The 20,271-nt window shown below is 38.1% G+C and overlaps 2 protein-coding genes across 2 annotated transcripts; both read left to right on the top strand.

Moving 5' to 3' along the window:
• The first annotated feature begins 2,105 nt into the window (after positions 1-2,105).
• On the top strand, positions 2,106-3,119 carry LOC140154728 (uncharacterized). Its single transcript, XM_072177295.1, has one exon. The coding sequence runs from the start codon at positions 2,106-2,108 to the stop codon at positions 3,117-3,119; it is 1,014 nt and encodes a 337-aa protein (XP_072033396.1).
• Positions 3,120-3,487: 368 nt separating this feature from the next.
• On the top strand, positions 3,488-19,938 carry LOC140154727 (monocarboxylate transporter 12-like). The gene is made up of 3 exons (XM_072177294.1): positions 3,488-3,680; positions 12,941-13,738; positions 19,796-19,938. The coding sequence occupies exons 1-3, from the start codon at positions 3,488-3,490 to the stop codon at positions 19,936-19,938; spliced, it is 1,134 nt and encodes a 377-aa protein (XP_072033395.1).
• The last annotated feature ends 333 nt before the right edge of the window (positions 19,939-20,271 follow it).

Below are 20,271 nucleotides of genomic sequence, written 5' to 3'. Positions count from 1 at the left end.
CCGAACACGTGCATATAGGCTTATTTCAGCAGAACACGACTGAATGGTTAACATAAAAATAATCAGTTATGGTAAGGCCTATAACCGCGTTTGCTTGCACGTTTCTCCCGATTGATTTCATTAACGGCCTATATCCACGTCAAGATACTAATGTCCTCCAAAGTGGTAGCAGGACAGGGCTTGGAAGAGGCGAATGATGGGTTTCCAGATTATGGGTAGGCCTACCGAACTACCGACTGAAGAAAGCATCACAGAGTTGATTAAGCCTGTGTCCAGTTGGGTCATTAAGAGACGCATTTCATAGCAGTTTAAAAGGTCAGGGCAGGTATGGGTAAGGGGGGAGGGGTAAGTGAGCGCATCAGAAAGCATTATAGTATAAATAGTGCTTGGACTGTTTAGTCTACTTCTTCTTTCCTGGATTGTCATTTAAATTGCTTTTAATGTTTTGTTTTGTTTCATGTTTGTAATTTATGGCAATTGAAATAAATATTATTATTATTATAACTAACATCTCATCGGACCAATAGGCCTATTTTCAACACATATTTCAATACCGAACACGTACGTGCATATAGGCCTATTTCAGCAGAACATAACTATATCCGGGGTCCTCCAGAATGGTTAACATAAAAATAATCAGTTATGGTAAGGCCTATAACCGCGTTTGCTTGCACGTTTCTCCCGATTGATTTCATTACTTTAGTAACGGCCTATATCCACGTCAAGATACCAATGTCCTCCAAAGTGGTAGCAGGACAGGGCTTGGAAGAGGCGAATGATGGGTTTCCAGTTATGGGTAGGCCTACCCAACTACCGACTGAAGAAAGCATGTTGGGTCATTAAGAGACGCATTTCATAGTAGTTTAAAAGGTCAGGGCAGGTATATGGGTAACGGGGGGGGGGGTAATTAGAAATAGGCCTATCACGAGAACCGGCCGACCCGAGAACCGCGAAATCTAGTCTTAATACTAATAACGGCGTGTCCGTCCGTCCGTCCGCGCGCTATCGCGTTCGCGTTCGCGCGGTTCTCGTTCACGCGGTGCACTATCGCGTGCTCGCGGTGCGCTATCGCGGAGTATCAACGGAGGTGTGCGCGGAGTACAGTGCGCGCATCGGAAAAGCATTACAGTGTGACTGGGTGCATCTCATCGGACCAATAGGCCTACTTTCAACACATATTCCGGAGGTACCCGGAAATAGGCCCATCACGAGAACCGCCCGACCCCGAGAAGCGTGACTAACAGGTGCATCTCATCGGATCAATAATTATAGGCCTTATTTTCAACACATATTTCAATACCGAACACGTGCACGCACCAAACACCAAACACGTGCATATAGGCCTATTTCAGCAGAGCATGACTAGGCCTATTTCCGGAATCCTCCAGAATGGTTAACATAAACATTATCCGTTGTGGTAAGGCCTGTAACCGTTTTTGCGTTCACGTTTCTTGCGATTGATTTCATTACTTTAGTAATGGCCTATATCCACGTCCAGATACTAATTTCGGTTTCTCTAAATGTGGTAACAGGGCAGGGCTTGGAAGAGGCGAATGATGGGTTTCCAGATTATGGGTAGGCCTACCGAACTAAGCATCACACCTATAAAACAAACAGAGTTGATTAAGTTGTGTCAAGTTGGGTCTTAATCATTGAGAGACGCATTTTGATAGTAGTTTAAAAAGTCAGGGCAGGTATATGGGTAACGGGTTTGGGTAATTAGAAATAGCCCTATCACGAGAAGCGCCCGACCCGAGAACCGCGAAATCTAGTTGTATATATTATTTTACTATACCTCATAAATATTTATTAGGTAATCCAGACATCTTATTGGTTAATAACGCCTGCGTCCGAGTACGGTATTTTCACTACTTCCCCGCGCCTGTGCGATTACGCGTACGCGGGGAAAAATGTGCTATCCCAAATGTACTCCCGCACCCTACTACCACACCTCATATCATCCCCCAATAAGGCCCACGTGCAAAGTTCAAAATTGCCATTACGCTACATTTGGAGCTTTGAAATGGGTAGTTGAGTTAAGGCGGAGGGATCAGACGACAACAACAGAAATAAAAAATACAAATTTGTCGGTGTTAACAGTGACAATGGCGGTGCCGGCTGCAGAAAGGTTTGCAGTGCTGTCAGAAGTGGATTTGCAAAACATTTTGGATGGAAAAGATGCTAAACAAACGAAGAAAATCGTCGAGAAAGCTGTTGTAACTTTTTATTCGTACTGTGCAAGCAAAGGGAATGATATTACAGAAATTGAGCAGCTCAAAGAAGAGGACTTGTGCATCTTTTTACGGCAGTTTTACGCGGAGATTCGTACTCAGAAAGGAGACTTTAATGCAAAGAAGTCAATGCAAACCATCAGGTATGGGCTTCAGAAGCATTTTTCCAAGCTCAGGAAATTTGACATTGTGAATGACAGTGCATTTAAAGATGCAAATGAGATGTTTGCTGCCATGGTTGTTAAGCTTAAAGACGAAGGGAAAGCTGCCGTCAATCACAAGCAACCAATTGAGCCGCAAGATATGCAGAAAATCAGAGCAAGTGATGCCTTGAATCAGAACACACCAAGAGGTCTCCTGAATAAAGTCTTCATTGACATCATGCTTTTTATGAGTCAGCGTGGCCGTGAGAATCTGCGAGAGATGGAGAAAGACGAGTTCCAAGTCAAAGTGGATGCTAACAACCGTCGTTATGTTACACGCATCAGAGATCGCCTGACAAAAAATCACCGTGTTGATGATGAAAAAAGTCACGCTGGTCTCATGTATGAAACGCCACAGTTTCCAGAGAATTGTCCTGTGCAAGCATTTGAAAGATATATAAGCCATCTTAATCCTGGTTGCAACGCCTTTTGGCAACGACCGAAAGAGGCATGTCAATTGAAGGACAATCATGACAATGTTTGGTATGACAACGCGCCGATGGGCAAAAACACACTGTATAATAAGATGAGGAATATATCAATTGAAGCTAAAACATCGCAAATTTACACGAACCATTGTCTTCGTGCAACAAATGTGGCCACATTGGATCAAGCTGGCTTTGAAGCCAGGCACATCATGAGTATTACAGGGCACAAGTCAGAAGCCAGCATTCGAAAATCGTGATTTCTAGTTCTAAATGGCTTCAAATTTTTTTCAAAATAAGTGACAAAATCAGTGATAAATGAAAGTTGCTGTTAAAATTGACCAAGTAAGGGTCTTTGGGTGACAGATCAAATGAAAAAATAGGGGGTCTTCGGGTGACAGAGCATGTGTTCGTAAAAAAATATGGGGTCTTTGGGTGACAGCGACGCTGAAAAGGGGGTCTTAACAGCCCTACATACGCGTCACCTCCAAAGTTGAGTGCCCCCTGGGGCGATGCGCAGGCCGACAATGTGGACCTGCAATGTCAGATTATCTGCATCATTGCCAATAGTTAGCGTTACTAATTAATTCACTTTGTATCCTATAGGATTACTCGATGTTGATGTACCATGGCTGCAGTTGAGATTGGAAAAGTAAGCGCATGGTTTGTGTGTCTCAGGGCTTCTGTGACATATTTCATGTCAACGGGACTCATCAAAGCTCTCGGTGTGTTGCTTCCAATCTTAAGGCAACAGTTTGCTACCGAAACATGGATCATTGGGTTGACAATATCGTTGGTACCTGGTTTTGGCGGCGTTGCGAGTAAGTAAATCAATCTACTATATAATTAAAATCAATGGTCAGTCAAAGTCGATCTCTGTATCACGCAATTTGTATCTTTTCTTTTCATACAAGAGAATACAAGCAAAGGTTGTTTATACATACGGACGATGAATCGTATTCCCTTTGATTCCATTCCTCTGCGGAATAGCGCATAAAATGCCCAAATGGCATTTTGTGATCCACAGCCCCCCCCCCCCCCCCCCCCCACTTTTCTCAAAAATGTTGAGAGTTTCATACCACTAGAAACATCTAGCTACATAATGTCTACGTACAAAAATATCTGGCAGATAAATTCGTTTAGCAAATTATATCGTCAAATTTGTATTTCCTTCTATGGCCTATGGAGCATTGTAATACACATAATTACGTCGTATGCATAACTCGTAAACGCAATTCAGAATCAACTGATATTTTGGTAATAAGTTTTTTTTCGTGAATATCTATTGAAAAGGGCATAAAAAGAGGATGCTAGGATCACGAAATACCCCTTTAAATTCATTGCTGGTCTCATTTAACTGATGTTGTAACATCTGGCCCTGGTTAGTGTTTCTCGTTTGCGTGAAGTTATTATGGAATGATCTCCCGGTTTTACCGTTTAACACTTAAACGTGTGTGGGGAACACAATGTAACTATTTGATATCACGTCTGTAACCATGGTAACGGTTTGTTTGAACATACGCACCCAACAAATGTCACCTCCACCCCCATACACACACACCCCAACCCAATATTTCTCTTATTTCAAGTAGTATGTACATCATATGAAGCCAATTGTTGAATCTGAATGTTGAAACTAATTGACAAATTTGACATAAATAAAGGTGGACACCATGACAATATTGGAAATTTAATTATAAAAAATGTGCACAAAAATTGCCAAACCTTAACATGATATACTTGTCTATATATACTGGGATTGTTCCTGGTCAATTAAAAAATAATCAGAAGTCAGTCAAAAGTATAGTGTAGTCAAAAGTGCTATATTGAACGGTTTGTAGGACAGATGTTTCAAATTGACAAATCATAGCAAAATGTTCAGAGAGTCTGAAGAATCATTTCTGCCAATTTGTGACCCCTGTGTTCTATTCCGTTTTCATTTTTCTAAAATTCACTCTGATCATGGGCCAAAAAAGTGTAGTAAAATACAATATTTTTGCGCACAATGTCACAATAAACAGTGATGAAGAGTTTTTTCCTTTTCATCAAAATTTGGCAAAATAGTGTAAAATACAAACATTTTGCTCGCTACGCGCGCACATCGTCCCAATAAAGCCTTTTTGTAAGCTCAAAAACATGCTAATAATTTGTTACCCGCGTATCAAAAATAAAATGATCGTTCTGAAAAATGTTAAGAGAATATGCCATAAACGACTATATCATGAAACGAAGTTTCGTACTATAATTCGGAGATACATTTTACCAATAAAATTCCACAAAATCAAATTTGACGTTACCCACGTATCAAATGTTATCCACGAGTCCAGCAAATATAATTGCCATAACCTCGGACACTGAATTTAGTTTGACAAGCGCTTAAAATTGTAAATCGTATAAATACGTTCACCGTTTTAAAAAAAATCAACGACGGTTTAAACTTTTGATACCCACGAATCCCGAATAGATGCTAACCTTGCAAAACAAGGAGAATATTAAAATCTAAATCGGCGCATATTCAAGCCATGAGTATGCTATAATTTTTACAGTACTTACAGTTTATGCATCTAAGAAACGCAAACCCCAAAATCTACGACGGTTTAAACTTTTGATACCCACGAATCCCGAATAGATACTAACCTTGCAAAACAAGGAGAATATTTATTTTAAATCTAAATCGGCGCATATTCAAGCCATGAGTATGCTATAATTTTTACAGTACTTACAGTTTATGCATCTAAGAAACGCAAACCCCAAACGGTACTATAGTACTTATAGCTTTACCCACGATTCGGCTTTACCCACGAATCCAAGGATTTACTCTTAAAAAAACATGCGAAATAGGTTCCAAAATAGTCCTGTTTAATAGCGTCCTCTTGAAGAGGTATACTGAAGCTGTGTCGTGAGGTTTTGATTGATTATCCTAAATTACCATTTTTGGGTGAATGCAATTGGTTAGAGAAACGGGAATCATTGAAACACAATGGAGGAATAACCACATGATGATTTCCAACCTTCTATGGCAAGTATATTGCACAATAGAACAGAAAAACCTTGTTTTCGTCGATAAACCTGGTTTTCAATCGAAAACCTGGTTTTCGATCGAAAACCAGGTTTTCAAATCGAAAAAACCAGGTTTATCAATTCGATTGTAAGAGTTTTTTGATAAACTTGGTTTTTCGGCTGATAAACCAGGTTTATCAAAAACTATGACAATCCAATCGATAAACTTGGTTTTTCGATTTGATAAACCTGGTTTTTCAATCGAAAAACCAGGTTTTTCGAATTTGATTGTCATAGTTTTTGAGAAACCAGGTTTATCGGCCGAGAAACCTGGTTTTTCACTGATAAACTTGGTTTTTCAATTCGATTGTCATAGTTTTTATTGATAAACCTGGTTTTCAATCAAAAACCAGGTTTTTCGAATTCGATTGTCATAGTTTTTGAAAATCCAGGTTTATCGACCGAGAAACCTGGTTTTTCGCCGATAAACTTGGTTTTTCAATTCGATTGTCATAGTTTTTTTGATAAACCTGGTTTTTCGAATTTGAATTGATTGTCATAGTTTTTGATAAACCAAGTTTATCGACCGAGAAACCTGGTTTTTCCCTGATAAACTTGGTTTTTCAATTCGATTGTCATAGTTTTTTTTGATAAACCTGGTTTTTCAATCGAAAACCAGGTTTTTCAAATTCGATTGTCATAGTTTTTGAAAAACCATGTTTATCGACCGAGAAACCTGGTTTTTCGCCGATAAACTTGGTTTTTCAATTCGATTGTCATAGTTTTTTGAAAAACCTGGTTTTTCAATCGAAAAACCAGGTTTTTCGAATTCGATTGTCATAGTTTTTGATTAACCTGGTTTATCAAAAAAAACCTATGACAATCGAATACTATACGCTTGCACTCCCCGATTGCACTTAGGCTAGATCCTCCAGGCCTCGAATACCGGTACTCACGCACGGCCGCTTCACTGTGTTGTATTGAGGACTGGAACAGGGCCTGGACTCGAGCAAACAACGTTCGAAAATATGAATATTGAGTAGATTTTGATTACGTCATTGATTTCAGAGACGGGGAATATAAAAACAACAGACGCTTATGAAGCCGAGTGGATTTGCTAATTTATTGTGGTTTGTACGCTACATAGGTCTATAAGGAGCTTGAAAACAAACTGTCGAGTACCACAACTTCGTACACGCATCGATTCCCCCTGGTACTGTACACTCCATGCCAGCAATTTTTCAGCAATTTTTCGTCCGCCATTTAGTGATAAATCATGATGTGCTTACAGGTTTTTAACATGATATTGGTAGGATGGATGTGGAACATGATGCAGTCATGTCTACAGTAGAATTCATCTCGACCTTTGCAGGACTTAACCCCATTAAAAGCTATTAAACCAAGATAACACTCATTGAAACAGCTCAACTGATTAAATCGGATCTTCTCTGGTTGTGCACAAGTGACTGTTTTCATGTGCGATATCGCAATAAAGATGGTATTCATAGCTTCAGTTGGGTAACCGATTATAAAGGAAACGAAAGGAAACAATGTTATGTGTGGCTTTGTTCACGAAATCAGACAATGTCGTGCTTTTTGTAAACCAGCATTCTTGAAAATGAGCAACATAATGATTTTTGACTTAACACGGTTTAGAAATAATTTCTTCATATTTTTGGTGTTATCTGTCGTTTACATATCCTTCCTAAAACACCAAAGTACGAGTATTTCCAAACATCTAAATTTGCTAAAAATTTAGGACATGTTACAAAACTATATTGTCTAGAATTTTAGAAGAGTACTTTTAATATTGGCCGGTTATTTTTCACACAGCGACGTTAACTAGGCAATGTACTATTACCTATAACATTAACTAAAACACCAAAGTACGAATATTTCCAAACATCTAAATTAGCTAAAAATTTAGGACATGTTAAAAACTATATTTTCTAGAACTTTAGAAGAGTACTTTTAATATTGGCCGGTTATTTTTCACACAGCGACGTTAACTAGTCATATCCCCATACTGTTAACGTAGGGCTATTTGTAAAGGTCACGCGTCAATGGGAAAGAGCACTGTGTATTGTGTATAGGAAAACGGACAGTAACTGCAGTATGGATGATCTTCAAGGGGTAAAAGAGCACCTTTACCAAATCGGCAGGAGCGATGAAATACCAGATTCAGGCGTGCTTGCCTTTATAAAATGGGGACGGAAAAAGAAGAGAAAAGAGAAAAGAAGGGAAGGAGAGGGAGAAAGAGAAGGAAGGAGAAGGAGAGGGAAGAAAAGGGAAGGAAAAAGGAAAGAGAAGGGAAAGGAGAGGAAGAGGAGGAAAGGGAAAGAAAGAAAGAGGGAGGGAGAAGAAAAAGGGAGAGAAGGGAGATTTAACCCAAACATTTCGGCTCACGCGCTACGCGCGCTCGTTATTTAACAAAACAAATAGACTCGCGTGCTACGCACACGCGATATTGCGATAAAAAAGAATAGGGACGATAACGACGTTTTAGGGACGATAAAGACGTTTGCCCCCTCGGACTGACAATGATGGCTACGCGCCTGTTTGTGTATCTATACAGCACCGGCTTCACAGATTCGACGAGCAGGGCGCTCTATCCTTTCTACCTCGTTGATCACACCATGCCCGCGCGCCATGAAGTGTGTCGCCATTACTAATGGTTTGGAAATTCCGGTTTTTCGAGGAGCATTCGATTGTCATACAATGTAGTTTTTTGATAAACCTGGTTTTTCGAATTCGATTGTCATAGTTTTTGAAAAACCAGGTTTATCGACCGAGAAACCTGGTTTTTCGAATTCGATTGTCGTAGTTTTTGAAAAACCAGGTTTATCGACCGAGAAACCTGGTTTTCGTCGATAAACTTGGTTTTCAAATCGATTGTCATAGTTTTTTAATAAACCTGGTTTTCAATCGAAAACCAGGTTTTTCGAATTCGATTGTCATAGTTTTGAAAAACCAGGTTTATCGACCGAGAAACCTGGTTTTTCGCCGATAAACTTGGTTTTTCAAATCGATTGTCATAGTTTTTTTTGATAAACCTGGTTTTTCAATCGAAAAACCAGGTTTTTCGAATTCGATTGTCATAGTTTTTGAAAAACCAGGTTTATCGACCGAGAAACCTGGTTTTTCGCCGATAAACTTGGTTTTTCAAATCGATTGTCATAGTTTTTGTTGATAAACCTGGTTTATCGACCGAGAAACCAGGTTTTTCGAAAAACTATGACAATCGAATTCAAAAAACCTGGTTTTTCGTTTGAAAAACCAGGTTTATCAGTGAAAAACCAAGTTTCTCGGCCGAAAAACCTGGTTTCTCACCGAAAAACCAGGTTTCTCGATCGAAAAACCAGGTTTTTCGATTGAAAAACCAGGTTTATCTACGAAAAACCAGGTTTTTCTATTCTATTGTGCAATATACTTGCCATAACCTTCTGTCATATTTTCTATTTTGCCGCTTACCAATACATACCTTCAAATATGTGTTACCCACGAACATTTTGGTTACCCACGAATTCCTACTTAAATTATAGTTAACAATGTCTTGATAGTGTTTTAGTTCATAGGAACCATATCCTAGGACGTTGGCGATCATGTCACGCCACACTTCTCTGTTATATGCCATCTCCAGAAGCTCTGTCGCTTTATGTTCAGCTCCCCTTTTTTACGCTAGTCTTTCAGATTTGATAACCACATCACTCTCTTCCTGCCTCTGCTCCTTGTGCCTTTTATCCTTCCTGTCAACACTAGGTTCTCGAAACCATCCTTTCGGAGGATATAAAAAGGAAGGTTTTATTTCAAACTCTAATGGTGACCTGCAGGTCAAATTGCTAGAATTGAGCATTAAACACACCTAAACAGACACAATGCAATTTGCAGGCAGCAGCTTAATCAGCGCCAATATTGCAACATTGAAACAAACAACTATACATACATCCGATCCAACCCAACCCCATCCCCATTAGGAAATGAGGATAAAGTGCCTTGCCCAAGGACACAACACGTTGGCATGAGCGGGGCTCGAACTCGCAACCTATGGATTATGAGTCGGGCGCCTTATCCACTCGGCCACACGTGCTCCCCGACCAAGGAATTTGAGCTGCTTAACTCTGATTTCACGTAACAGCTTCCTGTTCACATTTGCTCTACTTAGGACATCGTCATTATCAGTCCACGGGATCTTCATCATTCTTCTAAGGAACCACATCTCACAGCTTTCCAATCTTCTTTTAATGTCTGTTGTTATTGACTATGCTTCACTTCCATACATTAATACAGGACCGACATAGCAGTTGAGTACCCGAATTCTGGTCTCTATAGAATATTGCTGCATGAAAATATGAAATGATTTTACTTAAAATAATAATATAAAACTGTTTGCTATGTCTATTTGAATTTGGCAACTTCGTTATTCTCAAATATTCTACACCCAAAATGCCATAATGACCAATTCTAAATATTCCATGTAGTTTGTATTTTGATTAAAATTCATTTTAGTGCCATTGTAGCCTGACTTATTGTAATACAGAAAAGTAATCTTTATTTTTATTTAAAAATTAATAGGAATTTGCTAATTTGTAGACACTGTTACCCCACGAATCCATCCGAGGTCCTCATCCTGCGACGATATACAAAATCTAACTTTATATTTCTATAAAGCATTTATTCTAATCTTTCGAACTACTGCAGTAATGTTAAATGCCAGCCACTTTGGAAAGAGCTAGACGAATTGACACAATCTTACCTGTACTTGGTTCTTTCTTAAAATGTATAATAACCAAAATATTTCTTTGTAGATATATGTAATAAAATTCTATTTTACGTTCGAAGTCTTCACCGATTTCTAATGTAAACATCTCAAAAAAAAAGTAACTAACCCCCTTTTAAGGGGTTATTTAAAAATAATGGCCATTATTCAAAAGGGGGTTATTGTATTACAAATCTGTAAAATGCGCATTTCGACACCTCATTTGATACGACAGCCCAGAAAACAATAAAACACCGGTCAATTTAATGTAGTGTGGTCCAGCTTTGAAAGTTCCACTTACATACAAATTTTTACAATACAACTCAGATATCATTGCACAATTTCCTTCCATTACACTGAATACAAAATCAATACAATTTACTGCAACTTTCAAATCTTGGGTTACATTGATTTAAAATATGTATGCTGTGACGTCAATATTTAGTCAATTGCTGCAAATTAGGTGTCATAATATGCAGAAATAAATTCTGCTTCCAACGCATTTTACAGATTTGTAATACAATAACCCGTTTTTGAATAATGGTCATTATTTAAGGGGGGGGGGGGCTAGTTACCTTTTTGAGATGTTTATATGGGTCACAAGTAAACTATTGAAAGATATTATTAAAAGAAAATGAAATTTTATTGCGTACAACAGGAGAAAAAGGCTTAAATTCGTGGGTAACATGCATATGCGCATTTAACACCCTATTTGGTTTAGCAAGAAAAGTTATTTTTCAATCCGGTGGCACTTCCACCTGATGATTCACACAAGATATGATCTTCTCATTTGATAGTTCTAGAATTGAAAAGGAAAACAGTTTTAAAATGGCCCCAGTGAGAATTTTGTCCCTTTGGCTGGAATTGACCATATACATATACAATTTATACCGCGCATAATCCAATGAAAGGTCTTCAGCCAAGGCTGGAATAGAAACAAACAAAAATACATAATGAATGATGATTAAAATTACAGTTACATAAAAAGTTGTGTTTTTAACAGTTTTTGGAAAACAATAAGAGAAACAGCTTCTCTGATGGAGAGAGGGAGCATGTTCCACAGCCGAGGTCCAATAACGAAAAGGCCCTGTCACCTGTTGAACCCTGAGTTTTGGGAATATGGAGCGTAGTATGATAAACCGATGAACGAAGGTAACTTTTCGCGCGCGATTCCATACTGCGGCAAGCGAAATACATACATTCGTAACTACCGAACTTGAGATACTTCTTGTTACTTTTGATATATTATAGGTCTGCTGGGAGGAGCCCTGATTAGGCCTACACGTTTTTCGACACGTATCACAGTGACCGTTTTCAACTTTTTCGCTTCTATGGGATTTATATTCGCATCTTTTGCAACATCGGTGCCCGTACTGTTAATTTGTTTGATAATATCAGGTTAGTAAATGCACACAATTTTAAAAATCCAGAAAAGAATGTTTTTGTATGGCTACCCCCGTGGGTGGGGGATTTGTTTCGAAGAGGGCAATTTAGTGTAAATTGGTGTCATTCAGTATGGGAGTATTGGGTATCATCGGCAGTGAAAAATACCTTTCTGAGCAAAAATGTACAATTGTGAAGCTAACATTTCCATAAAAATGTTGACTTTCAACTTTTTTTAGTTCGGGATACTGACGGAGCCAGAAGGAACTGACATTTGCTCAGTTGATGTGAGAATTAAGGGGGAGCTCACCTATGTTTCAGATGGATATTTATTTGTGTGTAAAGACCATACATAGGCCTACCAGTAATAATTATACAACACCTGAAAAATAATGTGTAGGCCCTATAGCTCCCTCTCGAAAACTAGTGCATTGCATGTGTACATGTTCAATTTATTACAAGCTTTGCAAAAACCGAAGAAAACAGCAGTATTGACGAGGTTGAATCCCCATTCAAATACATGTAGCAAATGTATATCATGTCAGTATATAAATTACAGATGCATGTAAATGCCATATGTCTCCAATGCACGACTTTCGGCTGAACCACTAGGTTATGTTAGCATATCTATCACAATGAAAACCAGAACCGCATACAATTGTGTAACAATTTCGTAAAGAATATAACTTGAGCAATTACGAATATGATTAAATACTTTTGTAGCCAAACCAAAAATGTTCTATAACCTTAGTGGTTATGAAACAAAGGTGGGAGGGGCAAAGTGTAACCAAATTAAAAGAACAATATTCCTGCAATATATCTCTCTTTCCCCATTACCAGTCGCAAATTATGTTCTCTTCCTGACAAAAACGTATCGTTACAGGATTGTTTTAAGCCAATAATGTGCGATTTTCTAACAGAATAGACTTTTATTTGTTTCAGCTTTCATAATTGGTGCGGAGGCAATCCTAGCAGGTGAATTAGCGAAGTATTTTGATCAGCATTACGGGTTGGCCAATGCCATTGCCAGATCAGGCATCTCTATTGGTATCGTCGTCATGCCATTTCTGACACAGTTCCTTAACGATGTCTATGGATGGCGAGGTGCTCTGCTATTACTTGGTGCTCTCAACTTCCATTCCGTCATATCTGGTTTATTGTTAAAGTCTACATCTCACCATGTACCTGATGATGAGACTGCTTTTCCTCTAAGTTTAAACACTGAGAAAAACCCAGCCCATCAGCAACTTTCTAGGACCATAGCTTATTTTGTTGACTTGGAACTGTTACTTAATCCAATCGTATTAAAAAGAATAGTTTACAACTTGGGTAGTGCTTACGCTTTTGTAGGATGGATGATATATCTTGTACCTAATGCCATTGACATCGGTATATCACCTTACCGTGCCGCGTCTCTATCTGCAATTGGTGGCATTGGCAACCTTCTCGGCAATGCAACATTTCCATTGCTTAAGAAGAAACTATTAAATGAACATATACTCTACATGACAACATTGGTTGTTTGTTTGTCATTAGTGGGACATTCATTTTTGTCATTACTTAAAAGTTACAATGGCCTAGTTGTTGCTTCATTTACTTTTGGGTTTGCACGAGGACCAGCAACGCTAGCTTCATATCAAATAGCAAAGGAAAACATAGAAGAGGACAAAATAAATGATGTATGTACATGGATGCTTGTTGCGTATAGTATTGGATCAGTAACCAGTGGATTTTTATCAGGTTGGTATTGCTCATTTATATAAAAGTAAATTATCGTGAATAGATTGATTAATAGCGACACAAATTATATCAAATATTATAAAGTACCAATCCCGTCCAACGTGTGATCATTATTAGGGAGGAAGCAGGACGCAGAAATTTTGACAACTTGTTATTTAAGTCACAAAACATGTAATAAAGTTGATTTGTAGTGACGATTTTTTGTGCGAGGTTTCCGAATTTTGCATTCCAAAAGTCCAAAAAAGTGCAAAATTCGGAAACCTTGCATAAAAATCGTCACTACAAATCAACGTTATTACAGATCAACTTATAGGTGGGTAACCTGCTTGAAAATCTCATCCCCCACTTTACTTCATCAAACTGCTGATTTTGGAATCAGAAGAAAGCTCATATTTTTCTCATAAACATATATTGAAATTTGGCGTTCCAAATCTGTGTATTTACTAAGGAGTCATCAAAAAACTGCTGAATCATTCAAAACTATGGTAACCCATACTTCTGACTAATTCGGCAGTTGTTTGATGATATCTTGGGAAATACACTGAGTTGAACTTCTAATTTCAAGATAAATAGGGCCTTTCACTTGAAATCAATATATTGCATGATCATGATGATTATCATTAATAAAAACACTGTAGACTACCAATATCACACTGTATAAATGTCGGTAATTCCATTAGGAATTAGTCACATTTACAAAAAACATTACATTTTCTTTTTGCATGAGTGCTTGAAAGGGATGACATTTTATGTTATACGTAAGTTTTAAAGAATTTAAATATATCAGGTCACCTTCCTTTAATTACATGTTTTTTTACTTAAATAACAAGTTGTCAACATTTGGTGAATAGATTCATCAGGTTTGTAAGACATATTTTTTACACATGAGACTCATCCATGCGCTCAGTTTCTCACGGAATGTTAGACATATGAATTACCGTAAAACCCCGTCTACAAGCATATATAGTGGGTTTTTTTTATAAAAGCTTAATTAATTCGAAGCAAGCGTTCATATACCAATACAATAGATCGGTCTTAAAATAATACTTGTTTGTATAATTTATGCTTGGATCGGTAATTTATTTGCTCAAACTCCATAATGGCGACTGGATTAATGTAGCTTTCATCAGAAGCACACTATATGCTTGTAGACGGGGATTTACGGTATGTGACTGTTAATGACCGCTAGCTGAAGTAAAATCTACAGTATATCTGCATCAAAATTTGATTTTACAGCAAATTTTCTCTAAATTCCAAGTATATATATAGTTATATATATATACTGCGCCAATACAGTGTCCTTACACTTGGAAAAATAATCACAATTTCCAAACTGAACCATATTGGGGTAAATTTGTTTTTTTAATAGATGCACTATATAATCCTGCACATTATGACACCACATTGAATCCAATGTGACTTCAAGAAGCAAAGTTACAAGCATTTGATTAGACGAAGGTCCAGTTTTAAAAGTGATAAACAGGCCTATTCAAAACACCACAGACTAGACATCTGGTTTGAGAGTGGTGAATTGCTAATTTATGCGTTTGGCTTTAATTTAAACCAAAGGGAACAAAAGAAAACTGAAACAAAAGAACTGACAAATAAAATGATAGTTATGAAAAGTACAGAGAAGCAAAAACTGAAATAAAGACTGCTTTAAATAACGCTTCATTGAAAAAACTGTGTTGTCTCTTTGCTTCGCTTGTTGGAATCTTTTTGAGCCTTGTATAGGCCAGTTTTTCACTTTTAAAACTGGACCTTCGTCTATTCAATTGCTTGTAACTTTACTTCTTGAGGTCACATTGGATTCAATGTGGTGTCATAATGTGCAGGATTAGATAGTGCATCTATTAAAAAACTAATTAACCCCAATATTGTTCAGTTTAGAGAATTTTTTTCAAGTGTAAGGATACTTTATTGGCGCAGTATAGTATAGTATAGTATAGTATACAAAAAGTTTACTCACCTAATATCTTGGAATTTGGAGAAAATGTACAGTAAAATCACACTTTTATACAAATAACCTGTAGATTTCACTTTACAGTGGACTTCGGGTATATATATAAATGCGCATTTATAAATGCGCACGTGACATCTACAAGTCGCCATACCGTGTTCAACGATGTAAGATACCCGGATGTGCACAAATTCCACACGCAAAAGTATAGGCGAAAATGACAGGTTACAAGGAAAATTGGCTTTGCAAAATAGTGGCATTGATTGCAAAGGGCAAAATAATTTGACCCGAAACATAAACTCTTTATTTGGATTTTCCATTACGGAAAAAAAAAATTATGACGGAAAAGCTAGATATAGCTGATTTAAAAAGTTATATTTCATTATTTCCGTGCTAAATGGGCGTGGCAATTGGCCATATTGATGACGAAATGTGATTCTTACTGGCATTAAGGTCAGAACTGGGTGTCGATGATGTTATTTGACAATGTTTGCACGTAGGGAACTTAGGGGGCTGTCATTTTCTTCGGAAGGAAGGGGTCATAGATTTATTTATTTGGGAGTCAAGATAAGTATCCCCCCCCCCCGTAGCGCCGCCAATTAACATAACTCTGACCCTAATTTTAACTCTAATTATAACGTAAATTGAGGAAACTATAACTTTAGCCCTTTTCGGTATAATGACCCTCTCAAACTATTAAGCTAGATGTCCCCGCCCGACCTCCTCAATTCTAACTTACTCATTCGCTCGCAAATGGACAAAAACAAATTCAAAATGTGTTTTTAAGCACCTTTTGTGTCCCCCATGCTAAATCGGTAATCTGTACGCCCTTTGTCACCCTTTGACGTACAATTTAGAGTATAAACACGTAGATGACTGTACATGATCTAATCATCCCGGCTGGAAGATGTTGAGGAAGACTCGTATGTTATACATCACGCTCATACGTTATATGACAATATGACGTACAATCACGTATGTTATGCATGGTTTGAGGTTTATTCAGCTAGTAAGTTAGATCTCGTCATACACATTAGTGTCATGTTATGTTGTAATTGTATACGTCAATTTTGTTCAGTTTGATTCAACCGGCTTATAAAATTTTACTTTACACGGAAGGGGAAAGTTAGCAAAAAACAATTAATTTATGAGTGTAAAAGGGGGGAGTGTGGTTTTGGGGGAAGGGGGGGACAAATAGTATTTATAAAATTATAAGTAAGGCGAGAAAGAGAGAAACCCTGTTCTACGGGCGAACGGACCTTTCAAGTAGGGTCGGTCGGTCGGTTGGTATTTTTTTTTAAATTTTAAATAACCCAAAAAAATCACAAAAATCTGTAAATAAATTTCAATTTGAGAAAATACAAAAAAAATTGTCCTGAAATTTCCGAAATTTGGGGTCGGCATTCATTTGTACAGGAAAAATTTGTTACCCAATTTGTTCAAAATAGAACAGGGTTTTCGTTTTTCGTCGCATAAATAAATAAATAAATAAAAAAATAAATAAATAAAAAATAAAAAAAAATAAATAAATAAATAAATAAATAAATAAATAAATAAATAAATAAATAAATAAATAAATAAACATTAGTTATGTTTATACATGGGGTGCTGTGCAATAATCATGATCTTTTGATATCCATGATTTATCCTTGCAAATTTATAGCATCGAACCTCCAGCCAATGTTCCTTGCCAGTGCTAGTCACGAAACAAGGTCACAACTGTAGCCACTCCTTCAATGGTCGCCATTTCAGTGATTGACAGTGATGTAATGCAAATATGGCGCTGGCCATCTGGTCACGTGCGCATTTATAAAAGCGCATTTATATATACAACCGAAGTCTACTGCTTTAGCTAAGGGGTGGTGCAATAATTATGTGTACCCCGGGGTGAATTATAGGGGGGCAAAGATTTTTGGCAGGCCAAAAGGGGGGGCAAGCATTTTTGGCAGGTCAAAAGGGGGGGTCAAGCGATTTTGGCAGGTCGAAAGGGGGGGCAAGCAATTTTGGCACAGATATTTTGGGCACCGTTTCTATATTCCCCTCTATGTTGGCTTCGGAAAACGTTAGGAACACGTTCAAATATGCAAAATTTCCTGCTCGCTGCGCTCGCACTATATGATAAGACAATTTAAGGTTTTAAATTCAGGTTCCCCAAAATCTTGCATGTGTAAGGGGGGGCAAAGATTTTTGGCACATCAAAAGGGGGGCAAAGGTTTTTGGCACATCGAAAGGGGGGCAAAGATTTTTGGCACGGCCAGAGGGGGGGCAAGCGATTTTAGCAGACCATTTTGAGAATTCACCCCCCCGGGGGTACACATAATTATTGCACCACCCCTAACTGTGGACGAAAAATTATGGTGTAGTTGAAATCTTAAACTCGGGGGACTTCCTGTCAGCTGATTAGCCAAGTTATTATATTGATTGATACTTAGGGGTGCATATTGGGACTTTTTCAAAACATTTTGACAAACAGCCTGATAATTATAATACTGGATGCACTGTGTGTGCACTCAACCTAGAGCCATTGGTCAGTTCAGCGAATCCAACGAGCCCAGCTGCATGGTAAACACAAAAGATGTCCAAATGAGTGACCTGTTGTGCTGGTCATCTCTACTAATAGCAATAGAGAGTTTGCGAAATGCAATTCAAAACACAAACTTCAACGTCTATAGGATTTTAGATTATCCATTGAAACCACTACGTCATGAAGGTCTCCCGAAGTGAACCCGAAAATCTACAGTGAGCAGTAAATTATGCACGAAAATACATCAATCTAAGAACAATAGTTTTAATATTTCTTCATGCAATGTAAAATTACAAGTTATCTATTATTAATACTAGACAGTTTGCGAAGATTTCAACTTTAACGCCAACTGCACATCTATACTAATAAAATAATAAGCGGTCTCTATCTGTCTATCTGTCTATCTATCTATCTGTCTGTCTGTCTGTCCGGCTATGCGTTTCGCCGCACTTCGACGCATCGTGCTGAAATTTGGGATATAGATAGGTATTGGGAAAAGCATGTTGGCCATGTGCTTTTGAAGGTCATCGGAGGTCAAGGTCAAAGGTCAAAATTTCAAACTTTGTCCGATCGGGCCCAAACTTGGTGGGTAGAATCCTTGATAGGAGGATCGCGCTGAAATTTCGCATATAGATAGGTATCGGGAAAATCATGTTGGCCATGTGGTTTTCAAGGTCATCGGAGGTCAAGGTCAAAGGTCAAATGGGGGAAAATACCCCACGTGGATACAAAGCAGCAAGTGGATAAAAAGAATCCAGTAGACAATCTACAACAAGTTTCAAGCTGCCCAAGCGGGTGTCATTCAGCTTTTGGCTATCTGCCAAATTTGAAATGCACTGTAATGTCTACCCAGAATGCATTGCTGCAAATGATTTGTACATTTCAAACTTCGATGTCCGATCGGGCCCAAACTTGCTGCCAATGAATTCTATAAGCGCCCATACGCCAATAAGTGCCCACACCCCAATAAGTGCCCATACCCCAATAAGCGCCCATACCCCAATAAGCGCCCATACCCCAATAAGTGCTCTCACAGCATCAGGGCTCTCACAGCCGCAGGTGCACTAGTATTATAAATAATTATATCGAATGGATTTCTTGCTCAGTTTTACTTCAACGCGAACGTCGGATTGTTACTGCACCAATTATAAGCGTTGTGTCGCTTAATCTCGGACATATGTATCAATAGGTGATCAAAAGAAGGGTATGAAAGCGAATGCTTATTTTGTTACGTTAAGAGGATAAAAAAATTAAGACATTTTACAATAAAATTTGGACAACCTTTTAAAAATGTTAATGTAGTGTTTTGCATATAAAATGCTTTAAAATGTTTTCATGAACTTCATATAACCCGACATGTTATAAAGACGGTTTGACCACCCTCCCCCCAAAAAAAATTGTGTCTTCCAATTCACGCGGTCGAATAAAATTGCCTATTTTGGCATATCAGCTAACTTTCCTTTACGGTTCCCGCAAATCAGCACAATTTCAACAAATAATTTGAATACTAATCACTAACACAACACATAACATTATTTACCAACGTCTCTTTCATTTTATTACCTGTCCGCAGGATGGATCTATGATGAGACTGGAAGTTACACGGTATCATTTCTCACATTGGGTCTTGTTGCATTATTGGCCGTTGCACCTCAACCATTTGTAAACAATGTACAAAACCAACAGAAATCGCAGTACTCTCAACTTCCGGAATAAATCGGATGACAAGAGTAGCTGAAGTGGACGAGAATTATTAGAGTTAAGGTTCGTTCATACTTCACTGCATCTGCGATGCGTTACCGATATATCGATCATAATATTCTGCCGCAATTCATCATCGCAACGCACTGCATAGGCAATATCCTGTTAAAATGAATTTAACATTTATTTATGCGATATCGCAATGCTGAAGTTTGGGAACAGACTAAAATACGGGCATCGTATTACTCCGGCGGGCACAATTCACCGCAACGCAGTGCGGTGGAAGTCTGAACCAACCTTTAGTCTAAATCCAAACATTAAAGGTGTCGTAATTGCCTGTGCCTAAGC

This window comes from Amphiura filiformis, chromosome 6 (genome assembly GCF_039555335.1).
Source record: "Amphiura filiformis chromosome 6, Afil_fr2py, whole genome shotgun sequence".
NCBI lineage: Eukaryota > Metazoa > Echinodermata > Ophiuroidea > Amphilepidida > Amphiuridae > Amphiura > Amphiura filiformis.
This window is presented reverse-complemented; position numbering and strand designations above follow the sequence as displayed.

Excerpts from the sequence above, each read along its gene's own strand:
- LOC140154728 (XM_072177295.1), top strand. The coding sequence starts at position 2,106 with ATGGCGGTGCCGGCTGCAGAAAGGTTTGCAGTGCTGTCAGAAGTGGAT.
- LOC140154727 (XM_072177294.1), top strand. The coding sequence starts at position 3,488 with ATGGCTGCAGTTGAGATTGGAAAAGTAAGCGCATGGTTTGTGTGTCTC. Across the intron at positions 3,681-12,940 it reads TGGTTTTGGCGGCGTTGCGA|CTTTCATAATTGGTGCGGAG; the intron begins GTAAGTAAATCA and ends TATTTGTTTCAG. Across the intron at positions 13,739-19,795 it reads AACCAGTGGATTTTTATCAG|GATGGATCTATGATGAGACT; the intron begins GTTGGTATTGCT and ends ACCTGTCCGCAG.